At 30.4% G+C, this 18979-nt stretch overlaps 1 protein-coding gene and 1 pseudogene across 1 annotated transcript; both read right to left on the bottom strand.

Annotated features, from left to right (window-relative positions):
• Window positions 1-1481: 1481 nt before the first annotated feature.
• On the bottom strand, window positions 1482-2159 carry LOC131173035 (receptor-like protein 9DC3). The gene has a single exon (XM_058134689.1). It carries the CDS (start codon window positions 2157-2159, stop codon window positions 1482-1484), a length of 678 nt encoding a protein of 225 aa, XP_057990672.1.
• Window positions 2160-9180: 7021 nt separating this feature from the next.
• LOC131173036 (receptor-like protein 9DC3) lies at window positions 9181-12233 on the bottom strand (annotated as a pseudogene).
• Between the last annotated feature and the right edge of the window lie 6746 nt (window positions 12234-18979).

The raw sequence follows: 18979 nt of genomic DNA on the forward strand, positions 1-18979 counted from the left end.
ATTGGTAGTTTATTGATTAGTTTACTAATATGTCCTTAATAATATACATTGAAAAAATTATCCATTAGTTCTAACAATAATTTGAAAGTTTAAGTTATTTAATTTTTAATGGAACAGCATAATTGGAAAGTATATTAGGAAAAAGTTAAACAAAATTTATTACCTTAACTTTATTAACTATATTTTCTTGAATTAGGTAAAAATATAAGTAAGCCTCATCTTTGTGGGACGAAGGGATTACAATTCAATTAAAGGAATTAAAAAAAATATTTTTATAAAATTTGTGTTTAAAATATATTTTAAAATGATAGAATTCTTTTGAGTTTTCTTAAAATAATAGGAGCAGGACGAGTAGGTAGGACAAGGTTTGTTTTCTCCTTTTCCGCACCTGCCTCATTAGGTATCAAGTGAAATGACCAAGGAGAAGGTAAAGTAGGAAGGGATTTCTTATTTTAATTCTTTAATTTTATAATAAATAAAAATATATACTTGTAATATATTATCATAACCTACAAATATACCTGGTTATGATCAATGGCATCCCAAATCTTGAAGGGGACCCTGGATAGACCTGGTGTGTGACCTCGGTGATTTCATTCAACTGAATAGCGGTAAGTCAATTGCACTTAATTAGCTTGGTATAAGACAAATTTATTATCTTCATTTTTTTTAGAAAATAAATAAAGAGAAAAACAAAAACACAAAGACTAACAAAAGGACAACTTTCTGAAAGGTCACGCATGCTGCAACAAATAAAGAATTCTACTAAGAGCGTCTTGCAACCACATCAATTCAGCTAGAAAAGAATGTGCATAATGTGCCAGTCAATCAGCACATAAGTTGGCCTCACGATAAATATGCTGAAAATGGACCTACCCATCCTTGTTCAACAAACGGCAAATATGGTCCAAGATTGATATATTGTAGCTCAAATCGGGGTTTCATTCAAAATAAAGGAATATATAGTCAGACTATAGCTCAACGATCACAAAATAGAAATTAAAATCTAACACAAGTTCCCAATCTTAGACATACAAAAACTTTCATTATTTTAAGAAAACTTCTATATGTAGAAAACAGAGACGAAGAGAGAAGCATAACAAGATAAATTTTTACATGATAGAACAATTGTGCTAGATTTGCCCCCACATTCACATGTGCTATGCACCTAAGACCGTATCTTCATTTGGCTGCATCTTCTTAGTTATTCTTCATCTACCTAACAAGGTCGAAAATTTAAAAAAAAAAAAAAAAAGAAAAGAATTGTAAGAAATTCATGGTAAATGGATAAAATCTTATAACAATAAGATCCAATATTGTGCTAATTAACAATAAGAATAATTTATTTCCTAAAAAAACAATTTAAGTATATTTATATAAAAAGAGAAAAAAAAAAAAAAAGAAAGCTAATTAACCTGAGATTATATGCAAAGCAAGAAATATCACGAAATAGTACCTGTAAACACCAGTCACATTGAAGATTAATTGCTAAATCTTTTTAGCATTCGACGCCCTTCACCTTCAACCATCCTCACAAACCATATAGGTTTTCTTGTTTTAAACACAACATAACCCATTACAACACCAAATATTACTCCACATCCATACCCTGCCAATACAGCTTTCCATCCAAATCCTTTTTTAGACTTGGAATCAATTTCTTTTGATGATGTTGGTTGTTGCCTCTCCCCATTGTCACATTTTTCTAGCGGAAATCCACACAATCCCAAATTCCCTTCATATGAAGTGTTATCAAATGTGTTGAACTGCTTTCCTTCGGGTATAGGTCCTTCAAGTTGATTATGTGAAACCCGAAACACTTCCAAAAATGTCAAATATGTCAATTGCATTGGAATCCTTCCAACAAGAAGATTTGAAGAGAGGTCTAATGATTCCAAATTGCTCAAATTCCCCAATGATGGTTGAATATTGCCTGTGAGTTGATTGTGAGACAAGTTGAGCAACTTAAGTGATTTAAGTTTTCCAATTGACTGTGGATCTCCTGTGAATTTATTGCCCGACAAATCAATGGATGTAAGAAGTGTTTGGATTTTCACCAACTTAATCTCGAAGCCTTTGAGTGTTAGACTCACAGAATAATCATAATAAGAATAATTTGGTGCCCTCATGTATTTCATATTCAAATCAAAGATCATCATTGCCTTGAAATTATTGAAATACTCTGGAGGTAAAGGTCCATCAAACGTGTTGTTGGAGAGGTCAAAAATACGTAAGTTTAAAAATGAATGATGGGTGGAGGACCCTTTCACCAAACCATGAAATCTATTGGATTTTAGAAATAGAATTTGTAGCTTGAAAGCGTTTCCAGAAAATGGGGGAATGTGTCATCTATATTATTGTTTCCGAGATCTAAAATTTCCAAATTTATACAATTGGAGATGGAAGGTGGGATTCTACCTTGCAATTGGTTACCATTGAAGTTCAAATATCTCAAGTTGCTGCCTACAGAAAACGTTTCAAGGATGGTTCCATGGAATTTGTTCATGCCCAAGTGCAATACTGAAAGATTGTTGCTGAAATTTCCCAAACATTGTGGCATGGAGCCGTTCAAACTATTGTTTGACAGGTCAAGAATTTCAAGAGAATTTAACTCGCAAACTGCAGAAGAGACTTCTCTTATCAATTTGTTGGATGAAAGAATGAGAACACTCAAGTTCACAAGTTTGAAAATTGAACTTGGAATTCGGCCATGTAACAAGTTGTTGGATAAATCGAGGTATACTAAACTTGAGAGCCTGCTTCCTTGGAAAGTGATGGGACCTGTAAAATTGTTTGAAGTTTGTAAAATAATTAGGAATTTGACCACTGAGATTGTTGTTTTAGAGGTCCAAAATTTGAAGTTGTTTAAGGTTTTCAAATGAGGAAGGAATCTCACCTTTAAAATTGTTATCGGAGAGATCCAATGATAAGTGTGATCAGTTTCAATCCAAGCATAGGCGTCAATGCCAAGGCAGGGAGTTAATGACCTTAACTAGTTCACTGTTCAAAGTCTAATGGTGCAATTGCTATCTCAATCCAAGCTTCAAGTCACGTCAAGATGACTTATAACTAGGGCCGAGCAGAATTCGGTTCAAATCAAAAAATCGAATCGAATTGAGTTAATTCGATTCAATCGATTCTGTTTTAAAATTTAATCAGTTTGATTCGGTTTTAATTTATAAAAATTTCGGTTATTTCGGTTCGGTTCGGTTTTGAAGAGAAAAAAATCAGTTAAACCGAACCGAACCGAATAGTGATTTATATAGTCAAATCAAACCGAATCGATTTTTGAATTAATTTATTTTTATGAAAAATTTATGAATTATATTTAATTTTATATATATTAATTGTTTAATTTCATTGATTAATGGTTATTAGGTTCAAACCAAAGTTAAAATTAGACCAAATAACTTGAAAATCAAGTCTAAATTAAAAAATCAATCAAAAATTAAACCGATTGGTTTAAACCGAATCGAACTGAAATAAAGTAATTCAGTTCGATTCGATTTTTTATCAATTTTAATTCGATTCGATTTCTAAAATTGATGGTTTAATTTTTATAATTTAATTCTGTTCGGTTCGATTCGATTCGATTTGAACCGATTGCTCACCCCTACTTATAACCATCGATATGTTTGGAGTATCAATTTCCGTAGGGTTCACAAAAATAACCTTAAGTTCACAAATATATGGTACTAATCAACTGCTTCAATGAAGACAACTGTGGCCGTGATGACAAAGGCATGGATTTTAATGGCTAAACACTCCGTTTTCTCCTGTCCATTTTGCAGAGATAAAGCCTGTGACTTGACTTGTCATTTTCAATCAATTCATCTCTCTTCTTAATCCATTGAAGACTTGTAATTAGGGGAGTTTCTCCGTCGGAATAGAGGCACTAAGACAATGATTAATAATATAATATATAAGTCTTTGTTCATATGTGACAATAGTATCTCAAATTCTTTGGTGAGTATAAATTAAAGTTAAAACACATTTTCTGACTTTGCTTTTTCTTTGATTATTAGACATATCAATCAATTTATAAATTGAATGATGAATTCTTCTTTTTCATTATATTCTACACCATTCTTTACGTATAACGAGTGAAATTTAATTTCTATGACATTTATTTTAACAACCATTTAATTAGATGGATTCTCAAGCCTGATTTTGCTTTTCTTTTATTATTAGACATATCAATCAATTTCTAATTTGAATGATGACTTAACTTTATTCTTCACTATATTCTACACCATTTTTTTACGCATAACAAGTGAAATTTAATTTCTATGACATTTATTTCCACAAGCATTTAATTAGATGGATTCTTAAGTCATTACTAGCATTTTTTTTTGGCAATTTATTTTGATAGAAACTTAAAACTTCACAGTTTTGGAGACAATTTTAGTACTATTAAGCTTAGCATAAAAATAATGATAAATTAAAAACTCAAGTATATATATTTTTTTATTTCATAAATTATGATATGTATGAAAAATATCCCTTGGACCAATTGAAGTGAGATCTTGACAAAGTTGCTGAAAGAGAAAATGTCCTCACCTTCCAACTAACGTTGAGCTAAGTTCAAGTGTTCCATGATGCAAAATAGCTCCTAACCGGTTAATGTAGCATGTCACAAGGTAGTGATTAGGCTTTTTTTTTTTTTTTTTTTAATTATTCATAGGAGCTCTAAAGATTGTATAATATTTGGTTGATTACAAAACAGAAGATAGTCCTTTCTATTAAATAACTTTCACCATATAGGTGATAACTCACAGTTAGTAATTAGGGAACGTCAAATTCGAAAACTTCTTATTCCCTACACCTTTAGGTATAGTAATTAGCTGATTTAGGTAATCAATGCAAATATGTATGCATATGCTATAACAATTTCAAGTTTAGAGATTTTGATTTTAAGAATTTCGAGTAGTGGATTAAATTTTTAGTTTATTTATTTTTTAGTATATATTTTATTTTTGATTAATTATGAAACTTCGAAATTTTGTAAATTGTAATGTTCAAAAGTTTGTTATTTAAAATATTTAAATAGTTTTATTATATAAAAGTATAAATTTTTTTCATATCAATTTCAGTTTATTGTTGTTAGAATAATGCTTTTGGATTGCACGTAACCTTGTTTTACTAATTCAAAATTGGAATGTTTCCTTGTCAATAATTAATTACTATTCTTTAGGAAACTGTTAGTCTTACTTGAGATTTTGTGGATCACGTAATCAGCTGCTAGGACTTAGAATTTTTATTGAATTTATGTTATTCCAAGTTCTATATATGTAAGCTTGATGAATCAAATAAAATATATCTTCTGCTGCTATATTCTATTATTCTCTTCCATATATACCAACAATTGTCTTAAATTATCACTAGAATAAAACTTTTATCCTCATTAGGAGGAATCCATCAATGTATGAAGACAATCCTATAAAAAAAAAATAAAAATGAAAATAATCCTGCAAGTATTTTTAATTAAGTATTAGTCTTGAGTAGTAAATGATATTGCCATAATTAAGTATTGTACTACTACATGTCGCTTCTACTATTGCTTAAAGCTTTGGAATTGTGTATGCAATGCAATCTTTACTAGTGCCAGAATATACAAAGAAGATGTGTGTGTTGTTCTAGTTATTGGTAGATTAAAGGAATCTTATCTTGCAACTTACAAGTTGAAGGAGAAGAAATTAATTAATTAAAAAAATTAAGATGTTAAGGATTTCTCAATTCCACCTTTAAAGAGTTCAAGTGTGCGTGTGTGTGTGTGTGTATTTTATATAATAATAAATGACATTCAAATTTTAAATATCTTAATTAAAATTAAAATATATCTACTTCTAATCAGAGGAGATCTCCTTCAGAATAGAGCCCCAAGGTTGTGATTAATAACATAATAAGCCTTCATTGGTACGTGGCAATGGTAGATCAAATTCTATTTTTTATCATATTCTGCACCGTTCTTTACGCAAAACAAGTGAAATTTAATTTCTATGACCTTTATTTCCACAAGCATTTAATTGGATGGACTCTCAAGTTTGACTTCGCTTTTCTTTGATCGTTAGACATATCAATCCACTTCTAATTTGAATGATGACTTAAGTCTTTTATTCACCATATTCTACACCATTCTTTAGGCCAAACAAGTGGAATTTAATTTTTATGACATTTATTTCTACAAGTATATAATTAGATGGATTCTCAAGTTTGACTTGGTTTTTCTTTGATTACTAGACAATATCAATCAATTTCTAATTTGAATGATGACTTAACTCTATTCTTCTCCATATTCTACACCATTTTTTAAGCATAACAAGTGAAATGACATTTATTTCCACAAGCATTTTATTAGATGGATTCTCAAGTCACTACTATAGCATTTTTCTTTTTTACAATTAATTTTCATTGAAACTTAAAACTTCATAGTTTAAGAGATGACTTTATTACTATTAAGCTAAGCATTAATTGTCTTTTAATTATAAATGTTGACATTACTAACACATTAAAAAAAAGAAAGAAAGAAAGAAAGAAAATTATTCTTCTCCAATGAAAAGAGAAGCACAATACCATTAATGTCGTTCAAGGTTCACTGCTAAATAGATTATTCTATCAGTTATTTCAAATGTTATTGTACATAATATTTCTGGATTTATTTAAATATATAGTTAAATCCTTGAATTTTTTTTATAAGCATATATATCATTAACCAAAAGTCAGGAAAAACATAGCATACCTCGCTCATTTAAACCCTGGCCATTAGACCTCCCCAGTACAACTTTTTATTATATTAATTATCCTTGAACTTCTTAAAATACATAAATGTGCAATTTCTAATTTTAGTATTTTAATTAATCAAAACTGATTTAACATAATCATAACATTTTACTCCATATAGATATCACCCCATAATTTGTAGGTTGATATATCATTAATTCTGTAATTTTGAAGACATTATATTAGAGCACTTAATTGTCTTAATTAATTAAAAATAATGATAAATGAATAACTTGCGATATATATGAAAGATATCCCTTGGACCAACTGAAGTGAGATCTTGACAAAGTTGCTGAAAGAGAAAATGTCCTCACCAACCAACTAACATTGAGCTAAAGTTCAAGTGTTCCATGACGCAAAATAGCTCCTAACCAGTTGATGTAACATGTCACAAGGTAGTGACTATGTTTTTTTTTTTATTTATTTATTTAATTTAATTTAATTATTCATAGGAGGTCTGAAGACTATATAATATTTGGTGGATCACAAAGCAAGAGATAGCCCGTTCTATTAAATAACTCTCACCTTACGGGTGATAAACTCACAATTTGCATAATTAGGGAAAGTCTCGAGAACATCTTATTCCTTATACCCTTAAACAATTTAGGTAATTGATGCAAATATGTATACATATGCTTTAACAATTTCAAGTTTAGAGATCTTGATTTTAAGAAATTCAAGTACTGGATTAGTTTTATAGTCAATTTTTTTTTTTAAAACTTTTATGAAATATTTTATTTGTGATTAATTGTGAAACTTCGAAATTTTGTAAATTGTAATTTTTAAAATGTTTTTTTTATTTTTATTTTAAATATTTAAATATTTTAAATTTTTTCATATGAATTTCGGTTAATTATGTTATATTGATCTCTAGATTAAAACTTTTATCCTCAATAGGAGGAATCCATCAATGCATAAAGACAATTCTATAAAAAAAAAATAAATAAAAATGAAGACAAACTTCACTTGTGCCAGAATAATCATAGGCTGGAATTTGGGCTTTTATTCCAAATTTGTGTTTAAAATATATTTTAAATGATAGAATTCTTTTGAATTTTCTTAAAATAATAGGAGCATGACGAGTAGGTAGGACAAGGTTAGTTTTCTCCTTTTTTCCATCCCTGCCTCATTAGGTATCAAGGAGGAGGACCCAAGTGAAAATGGCCAAGGAGAAGGTAAATCAGGAAGCGATTTCTCATTTTAATTCTTTAATTTTATAATAAATAAAAATATATACTTAAAATATTTTATCATAACGTACAAATATACATCATATGAACACAAAAATTAAGGTGGATCGAAGTGGAGATGGAGGCAGGAAGCCTTAATCTCATCCTTGCCCCATTACCATTAATGGAGTGGAATTTCTTTTTGATTGGGCTGCTCACGTACTCACATTAGACCCATCCATAAGGGCGCAAATTGGGAGAGCCATGGTTATGATCAACGGGATCCCAAATCTTGAAGGGGGCCTTGGATAGACCAGTTTAAATATGGTGTGTGACCTCGGTGATTTCATTCAACTGAATGGCAGTAAGTCAATTGCACTTAATTAGCTTGGTTAGGTTTGGTATAAGACAAAATTTATTATCTTCATTTTTTCAGAAAAGGAATAGAGAGAAAAACAAAATAAAGTCATGCATGCTGCAACAATTAAAGAACCTACTCAGAGCCTCTTGCAACCGCATCAATCCAGCTAAAAAAGAATGGGCATAATGTGCCAGTCAATCAGCACATAAGTTGGCCTCACGATAAATATGCTGAAAATGGACCTACCGATCCTTGTTCAACAAATGGCAAATATAGTACAAGATTGATATATTGTAGGTCAATTGCATTCGAAATAAAGGAATATACAGTTAGAATATAGCTCAAGAATAACAAAATAGAAATTAAAATCTAACACAAGTTCCCAATCTTAGACATACAAAAACTTTCATTATTTTAAGAAAACTTATATATGTAGAAAACAGAGACAAAGAGAGAAGCATTTATATAAGAAAACAGAGACAAAGAGAGAAGCATAACAAGATAAATTTTTACATGATAGAACAATTGTGCTAGATTTGCCCCCACATTCACATGTGCTATGCATCTAACACTGTATCTTCATTTGGCCGCATCTTCTTAGTTATTCTTCACCTACCTAACAAGGTAGAAAATTCAAAAAAAAAAAAAAAGAATTGTATGCAAAGCATAATTTATAACAAGAAGATCAAATATTGTGCTAATTAACAATAAGAATAATTTATTTCCTAAAAAAACAATTTATGCATATTTATATAAAAAGAGATTAAAAAAAGAAAAGAAAGCTAATTAACCTGAAATTATATGCAAAGCAAGAAATATAACGAAATATTAACTGCAAACACCAGTCACATTGAAAGTTTCCTTTGAAGATTAATTGCTAAATCTTTTAGGCTTTCGATGCCCTTCACCTTCAACCATCCTCACAAACCATGTAGGTTTTCTTGTTTTAAACACAACATATCCCATTACAACACCAAATATTACTCCACATCCATACCCTGCCAATACAGCTTTCCATCCAAATCCATTTTTAGACTTGGAATCAATTTCTTTTGATGATGTTGGTTGTTGCCTCTCCCCATTGTCACATTTTTCCAGCGGAAATCCACACAATCCCAAATTCCCTTCATATGAAGTGTTATCAAATGTGTTGAACTGCTTTCCTTCGGGTATAGGTCCTTCAAGTTGATTATGTGAAACCCGAAACACTTCCAAAAATGTCAAATATGTCAATTGCATTGGAATCCTTCCAACAAGAAGATTTGAAGAGAGGTCTAATGATTCCAAATTGCTCAAATTCCCCAATGATGGTAATATTGCCTGTGAGTTGATTGTGAGATAAGTTGAGCAATTTAAGTGATTTAAGTTTTCCAATTGACTGTGGGATTTCCCCTGTGAATTTATTGCCCGACAAATCAATGGATGTAAGAAGTGTTTGGATTTTCACCAACTCAATCTCTAAGCCTTTGAGTGTCAGACTCACAGAATAATCATAAGAAGAATGATTTGGCGCCCCCATGTATTTCATATTCAAATCAAAGATCATCATTGCCTTGAAATTGTTGAAATACTCCGCAGGTAGAGGTCCGCTAAACAAGTTGTTGGAGAGGTCAAAAATTCGTAGCTTTGGGAATGAATAATTGGCAGAGGTCCCTTTCACCAAACCATGAAATTTATTGGATTTTAGAATTAGAATTTGTAGCTTCGAAAGTGTTTCCAGAAAATGGGGGAATGTGTCATCTATATTATTGTTTCCGAGATCTAAAATTTCCAAATTTATACAATTGGAGATGGAAGGTGGGATTCTCCCTTGCAATTGGTTACCATTGATTTTCAAATATCTCAAGTTGCTGCCTACTGAAAACGTTTCAAGGATGGTTCCATGGAATTTGTTCATGCCCAAGTGCAATACTGAAAGATTGTTGCTGAAATTTCCCAAACATTGTGGCATGGAGCCGTTCAAACTATTGTTTGACAGGTCAAGAATTTGAAGAGAATTTAACTCGCAAAATGCAGAAGAGACTTCTCCTATCAATTTGTTGGATGAAAGAATAAGAACATTCAAGTTCACAAGTTTGAAAATTGAACTTGGAATTCGGCCATGTAACAAGTTGTTGGATAAATCGAGGTACACTAAACTTGAAAGCCTGCTTCCTTGGAAAGTGATGGGACCTGTAAAATTGTTTGAAGTTTGTAAAATAATTAGGAATTTGACCACTGAGATTGTTGTTTTGGAGTTCCAAAATTTGATACTGTAAATGAGGAGGGAAACTCACCATTAAAATTGTTATAGGAGAGGTCCAATGAAGAGAGTTCTTTAAGGCTTCCAAGTGAGGATGGAATTTGACCACTGAGATTGTTGTTGTTGAGCCACAAAATATCAAGCAGTTTAAGGTTTTCAAAGGAGGAGGGAATCTCACCATTAAAATTGTTATAGGAGAGGTCCAATGAAGAGAGTTCTTTAAGGCTTCCAAGTGAGGATGGAATTTGACCACTGAGATTGTTGTTGTTGAGCCACAAACTATCAAGCAGTTTAAGGTTTTCAAAGGCGGAGGGAATCTCACCATTAAAATTGTTATAGGAGAGGTCCAATGAAGAGAGTTCTTTAAGGCTTCCAAGTGAGGATGGAATTTGATCACTGAGATTGTTGTTGTAAAGGTTCAAAGTATCAAGCTGTTTAAGGTTTCCAAATGAGGAGGGAATCTCACCACTAAAATTGTTATAAGAGAGGTCCAATGAATAGAGTTCCCCAAGGCTTCCAAGTGAGGATGGGATTTGACCACTGAGATTGTTGTTGTAAAGGTTCAAATATCAAGCTGTTTAAGGTTTCCAAATGAGGAGGGAATCTCACCATGAAAATTGTTATAGGAGAGGTCCAATGAATAGAGTGCCTCAAGGCTTCCAAGTGAGGATGGAATTTGACCGCTGAGATTATTATGAGAGATGTCCAAGTTAATGAGTTGAGTCAAGTTACCAAACAATTCCAAAGTTGAACCTCCAAAGTTGCAGGCACGAAGTTCCAGTGTTTCCAAGGACTTTAAATTACTAATGAAGTCATGGTCTAAATATATTGGAATTTTTGTCCCAGAAAGAGACAAGGAACGGAAGGAGTTATTCCAATTATGCCTAGGTAGGGAACCAGTGAGATCTTCATTGCCCGATAAATCGAGCAATTGGAGGTTTGGTCGTCGAATTATGTTGTCTGGGAATTTCCCTTGCAATTCACAAGAGGAGAGTGCAAGTGATGATATAGAAGATGACAAATTCATCAAGGAACTAGTTGCAACCGAAGACAGGTTTAAATAACTTAGGTCCAATTCCTGTAACTGGGTTAGGTTTTGAACAATCTCGTTAAAAACAGTGGCTTTGAGTATCAAATCATAATTACTTGAAAGATCAAGCGAAACCAAACCAGACAGATAAGAAATTTCTAGTGGAATTCGGCCCTCAAAAACAGAGTAGTTTAGGTTAAGATATGATAAATTAAAAAACTGGCCAAACTGAGGTACAATTTGAGAGCCGTTGAAATGATTGTTAGAGAGGTCAAGCTTTTGGAGATGAGGAAGGAAGAAAAGAGTATTATTAGAATGGATGGTACCATAGAGCAAGCTAGAAGAAAGGTTAAGGCCAATTACATTACCCGTTTCTATGTCGCAAGTGACCCCATCCCACCAGCAGCAATCCGTGCCCTCTTTCCAAGACCCTGTCTTTGGATAAGGCTTGGGGTAAGGGAAATCCCAGGGAGAGGCATCACTTGTGATGGAAAAGGTTTTCTTGAATTGGAGCAAGGCAAGACTCTGGTCATGCTGGCACAGCATGGCAGCAGAGGAGGAATTAAAAGAAAAAGATAGAGAAGAAGCTTGAAAATGCAAGTGAAACAAAAAGAAGCAGAGAAAGTGAGCAAGCCAAAGTAGACTAGCCATGCTCTTGAAGTGGAAAGCAAAAGTTGAAAAGTTTGAGTTATTAAAAAATCAGTGTAAATATTTGGAATTTATAATCCGAATGGAGAGAGGAAAAATAATTTCTATATTATGAGTTATTTGTTTGCAGTTCTGTAGGACGTGAAGACCGAAGACCAAAGAAGCAGACAAACACTATTCTTTTACCATTTTTTTTAATGGAACTTTTATTTTTCTTTCTTTAATGATTATAATAGAGTTAGACTTTACACTAACAAAAAAGACATTAGATTTTTATACTGTAGATTAGTTTAAACAACAAGACTACTTCAAATTACAGCCTTTTTGCTTTGATCTTAATTGAATATCAGATGCTCTATATCACAGCCTTGCATAGTTTATTATTATTAGCTAATTTTTTTTTGTTATATATTAATTTTTAAAACATTAACAAAAAAGGTTTTCTCAACTCCTATATGAGGAGATATACAACTTAATTTGCATTACAGTGCACATGTGGTTATATATATATATATATATATATAATTAAATGCCTATACTAGTGGTTTAATATGGTCTTAAAATTAGTAAATTAGCTATAATTAAGGAAATCGAAAATTTTAAAAATATTATTTATTAACACGATATTAAACGTTCGATTCTATATTATTAAAAATAAATAAATTAGTGCATAATTATGTTAGATATCAAATACCTAGCCTCTTCATCCTTTTACAGGTTGCTTTGATTTCTCCTAGACACTCATTTTCTTTCTCTTTTTTTACTCTCCTCTCTTGCTTTCTGCATTTTAAGATTGATATTTTTCATTCTTCTCTTTCTTCCTCCCCAAAATTGAGGTAATAAACACATAAAACATAAAATTAAAGAAATTTTGTATGGTGTAACTTAGTTAATATATTTGTACTTGTTTTTATATTTCTCTAATATATATATATATATTTCCAATTTATCATAGAAGCGAATTATTTCCAATTTATGTATTTATTCAACAAGACTTATAACTACTAATGAATATAATTTTTAGGAGTATCACTTGCTAAAGGATTCACAAAAATAGTAATATAAAAGTCGCTTCTATCAAGACAAGTATGGCCGTGAAGACCAGGGCAAGCATTTTAATGGCTTCAATTTCTCCTGTTTTTAACAATGAAATATTAAAAATAATAATTTTAATATTAAATAATTTTTGTTTCATGTACTTCAATTTCTTTTTTTATTTTTTTATTAAAATTTTAAATAATTTTAATATTTAAAAATTATATTTTATTATTAAAAAAATATTTTATTAGATGTTGAAAGTATATTTTTTTTTATTTTATTTTTATTTATTTATTTATTTTTTACAATTCTCTTTAAAAATAAAGAAGATTGTATACTGGTAATGATTGCATTCAAACCTCTAATCAATAAATTGATGCATGAGCATGAGGTACGGATTAGCTAAGCTAAAATCTGAATCTGCTATTAAAAAATAATATGTATTCGTCAGCTTCCAGTCTTGCTCTGCCAAATGTGAAGGAGACTTTGCATCTAGAAATAGTTTGATCTATTTCAATCCAAGCGCAGGCGTGAACGCCGGGGCAGGGAGTTAATGAGTAATGACCTTATCTATTTCATTGTTGAATGTCTACTGCTATCTCAATCCAAGCTTCAAAGGAGGTTTCAGTCAATTCAAGACGACTTATTTTGAAGATAATGTTCGGGAGTGTCAATTTCCATAGGGTTTCACTTTCCATAGTCTACTATTTCTATCAAGACAAGTATGACTACGAGGACGAAGGCATGGGTTTTAAAGGCTTCAACACTCTATTTTCCCTTGTCCATTTTCTCGAGATAAAGACTTGTCATTTTCAATTATAAAATAATGAAGCTTTAATTAGCAGAGTCGAAATCCTAATCGATAAAGAATAATGAAGCTCCTTACCCACTAGATTAACTTCATTCAATTTATTAGGTTATGCAATGAAAATATTGGTTTGTAATCTCAAATTATATATATATATATATAATGATAAAAGACATTCAAATTTTAAATATCTTAATTACAATTAAAATATACATACTTTTAATTAGAGGAGTATCTCCATCAGAATAGAGCCACTAAGACTCTGATTAATAACATAATAAGTCTTTATTCACATGTGGCAATCGTAGACCAAATTCTTTGGTGCATGTGAATTGAAGTGAAACACATTTTCTGGCTTTGCTTTTCTTTGATTATTAGACATATCAATCAACTTCTAATTTGTATGATGACTCAACTCTATTCTTCATCATATTTTACACCATTCTTCACGCATAACAAGTGAAATTTAATTTTTGTAACCTTTATTTCCACGAGCATTTAATTGGATGGATTCTCAAGTTTGACTTCGCTTTACTTTGATTGTTAGACATATCAATTCGCTTCTAATTTGAATGATGACTTATGTCTAGTCTTCATCATATTTTGCACCATTCTTTAGGCAAAACAAGTAGAAATTAATTTTTATGGCATTTATTTCCACAAGCATATAATTAGATAGATTCTCAACTTTGACTTAGTTCTTCTTTGATTATTAGACATATCAATCAATTTCTAATTTTAATAATGACTTACCTCTATTCTTCACCATATTCTACACCATTTTTTAAGTATAACAAGTGGAATTTAATTTCTATGTCATTTATTTCCACAAGCATTTAATTGGATGGATTCTCAAGTTTGACTTCGCTTTACTTTGATTGTTAGACATATCAATTCGCTTCTAATTTGAATGATGACTTATGTCTAGTCTTCATCATATTTTGCACCATTCTTTAGGCAAAACAACTAGAAATTAATGTTTATGGCATTTATTTCCACAAGCATATAATTAGACAGATTCTCAACTTTGACTTAGTTTTTCTTTGATTATTAGACATATCAATCAATTTCTAATTTTAATAATGACTTACCTCTATTCTTCACCATATTCTACACCATTCTTTAAGCATAACAAGTGGAATTTAATTTCTATGCCATTTATTTCCACAAGCATTTAATTAGATGGATTCTCAAGTCACTACTAGCATTTTTCTTTTTTACAATTAATTTTGATTGAAACTTAAAACTTCATAGTTTTAGAGATGACTTTAATACTATGAAGCTTAGCATTACCTGTCATTTTAATTATAAATGTTGATATTACTAACATATAAAAAAAATAAAAAAGAAAGAAAGAAAATTATTCTCCTCCAATGCAAAGAGACCAAGCACAACACAATGAATGTCGTTCAAGGTTCACTGCTAAATAGATTATTCTATCAGTTATTTCAAATGTTATTATACATAATATTTCTATATTTATTTAAATATATAGTTAAATCCTTGAATTTTTTTTTTGATAAGCATATATATTATTAATCAAAAAACCAGGAAAAATTTAGCATGTCTCGCTCATCTAAACCTCGATCATCAGGCCTCCCTAGTACAACTTTTTATTGTATTAATTATCCTTGAACTTCTTAAAATACGAAAATGTGCAACTTCAAACTTTAGTATTTTAATTAATCAAAACGGATTGCACATAATCATAACATTTTACTCCATATAGATATCACCTCATAATCTGTAGAATGATATATCATTAATTCTGTAATTTTCAAGACGTTAATCAGAGCACTTAATTTTCTTAATTAATTAAAAATAATGATAAATTAAGAAGTATATATTTTTTTCTTTCATAAATTATGATATATATGAAAGCTATCCCTTGGACCAACTGAAGGGATAATTTTTTATATATTCCAGTTTCCAACCTATCATATCCGTTTCCCAATCCCCACTATCGTCTATAGAAAGCTCCTGCCCTGAATCAGCCCTATCAAAATGTAGTACTTTGAAAATACATAAAAATAATATATTTTTATATACTAATAACTCGAAAATGTTGGGCATTATAGTAATTTACTAACAATTAAGGCAATTGACTCAATAGTGGCACGACTATGACGAGATGGGAGAAGGTGGTCCACTTAATAATGCCCAAATAAAAGAAAAAATATATATATATATATATTTATTCTATAGTCAATGTTATTATTTATTAACTAATCACTTTATATATTTTAAAAATTATATTAATTAGCTTTTATCATTTAATTTTATAAATTAGTAACTTATGAATAATTTGCAACCGTTACAATTGAAAAAAATGACTAATTAATTGATTTAATAAAACTTTATAAATTAATTAATATAATTTTAAAATGTAAAAATTAACTTATGAATAATAATATTTATAAATTAAATAATAATATAAATATTTAATTAAATTAAATTATTCAATTTCACCCTGTTAGTTAACGGAACAAAACTTCATGAATAACTAAAATGTAGAAACCGACAAAAATTAAGGAGTAAACTGGAAACCAAAATATATATATATATATTGGCTGAAGATATGAACTGTGGCCCAATATGACCTACTTATTTATTATGATCATTAAAATACTAAAAAGTAGGAGGACACTTGTCCAGATATCAATGGTGAAAAGTTACCCCCACAACGGAAAAGACACGCGAAAATAAAGTAAATAAATAATAAATAAAAAGGCTCCTAGTGCCTTTACGATTGTGGATACTGTTGTATGGAAACGACAACAACCCGCAGGCTATTGCCAGAATCCAGACCAATATATTTTTATAAGTCGCAAAACTGCGGCGAGAAGCTCTTTCTTTTACAAAAAAAAAAAAAAAAAATTATCCCTATCTGTCTTATGGACTAACTTATTTATCTACGCTTATCCATGATTTTAACACCACACCCGGGCGTCGGCATGGAGCGTCACTTTCGGTGAACGCTCTACACCCTTTCATATTTCTCACTATACTCGGGCTCCTATGTAGTACGTCATAAGTAGAGAACACTCCAATGTTTATATCATTTGAATCCATATCTGTGACGAAATTTTTACGCTGGTTATCACCTACAGCAACCCTCCTCCTTTATCCGGACTTGGGATGGGCTAAGCACAAACTATTTAGGCGGAGTTAATAAAAGCATACGACATAAAATTAAAGAAATTAAACATATATTTTTACCTGTTTTTATATTTCTCGAATTTATATATATTTTTCCAATTTATCATAGAAGTGAATTATTTCCAATTTATGTATTTATTCAACAAGACTTATAACTAGCAATGAATATAATTTTTAGAAGTATCACTTACCAAAGGATTCACAAAAATAATAATACATTATAAAAGTCGCTTCTATCAAGACAAGCATGACCGTGAAGACCAGGGCATTCATTTTAATGGCTTCAACACTCTAGTCTATTTTCCCATGTCCGTTTTGCTGAGATAAAGGCAATGACTTGACTCATCTTTTTCAATCAATTCATCTCGTTTATTAATCCATTGAAGACATTTTTCTAAATGGTCCCTGAACATTTGAAGGCTTGATAGAGTAGAAATTAGGCTGCAAGATCACAAGATCAGACATAAATTAGAATTTCAAATTTAAATGAAATTCAAAGTGCATTGGTTGCTACGATTGCTATCTCAATCCAAGCTTCAAACGAGATTTCACTCAAGAAGACTACTTATAACCACCAATGAATATAATGCTTGGGAGTATCACTTTTCCAAAGGCTTAACAAAAGTAATAAAAAGTATACAAAAACACATAAAATTTCATTAATTTCAGAATCAAATATCTCATATGAGAATTGCATTTTATTAGTTGGTTGCAGAAGTCTTAAGCAATGTCCAGGTGCTTTACTAAATTTTCTTTGGAAAAAAAAAAAAATCTAATAAGCCCATGTACTTTTAGTTGAAGGTTAAATAAGTTCAAATAAAGTTTTTGGCTAAATGAGGGCAGAATTCTTATTAAGACCAAATAAATCCCATTTTTTGTCAAAAAATTAAAATATTATTTTCTCTATTTTTTAATAATAAATTATTAAAAATAATAATTTTTATTTACCATGTTCTTCAATTTTTTTTTAATTTTTCTTTAATTAAAAATAATAAATAATTTTTAATATTTAAAAACTAAAAAATTATATTTTATTATTAGAAAAATAATATTTTATTAGATGAGGATTTATTTTGCCTTAATTAAAAAGTTCAGTCTTTATTTGATCTAAAACTGAATTTTAAACTTATTTAGCACTTCATTGAAAGTACATGGACTTCTAATCAATAAATTAATGCATAAGCATGAGGTTAGGATTAGCTAAGCTAAAATCTGAATCTGCTATTGAAAAATAATATGTATTCGTCGGCTTCCAGTCTTGCTCTTCCAAATATGAAGGAGACTTTAAATCTAGAAATAGTTTGATCTATTTCAATCCAAGCATAGGCGTGAACGCCAAGGCAGGGAGTTAATGACCTTATCTAGTTCATTGTTCAAAGTCTACTGCTATCTCAATCCAAGCGACAAAGGAGGCTTCAGTCAAGTCAAGAAGACTTATTTTGAAGATAATGTTCGGAAGTATCACTTTCCATAGGGTTTCACTTTCCATAGTCGACTATTTCTATCAAGACAAGTATGACTACGAAGATGAAGGCATGGGTTTTAAAGGCTTAAACGCTCTATTTTCCCTTGTCTATTTTATAGAGATTAAAACAATGACTTGACTAGTCATTTTTAATTATAATATTAAATTTAAATACCTTGTCATTTGATATTTACACCTATTCAAATAAAAAATTTAAAATAAAAATCATTGACACACCTACCCATTAGGCCAGCTTTCCACACCATTTCTTGGGGTGGG

This window comes from Hevea brasiliensis, chromosome 14, assembly GCF_030052815.1.
Source record: "Hevea brasiliensis isolate MT/VB/25A 57/8 chromosome 14, ASM3005281v1, whole genome shotgun sequence".
Classification (NCBI taxonomy): domain Eukaryota; kingdom Viridiplantae; phylum Streptophyta; class Magnoliopsida; order Malpighiales; family Euphorbiaceae; genus Hevea; species Hevea brasiliensis.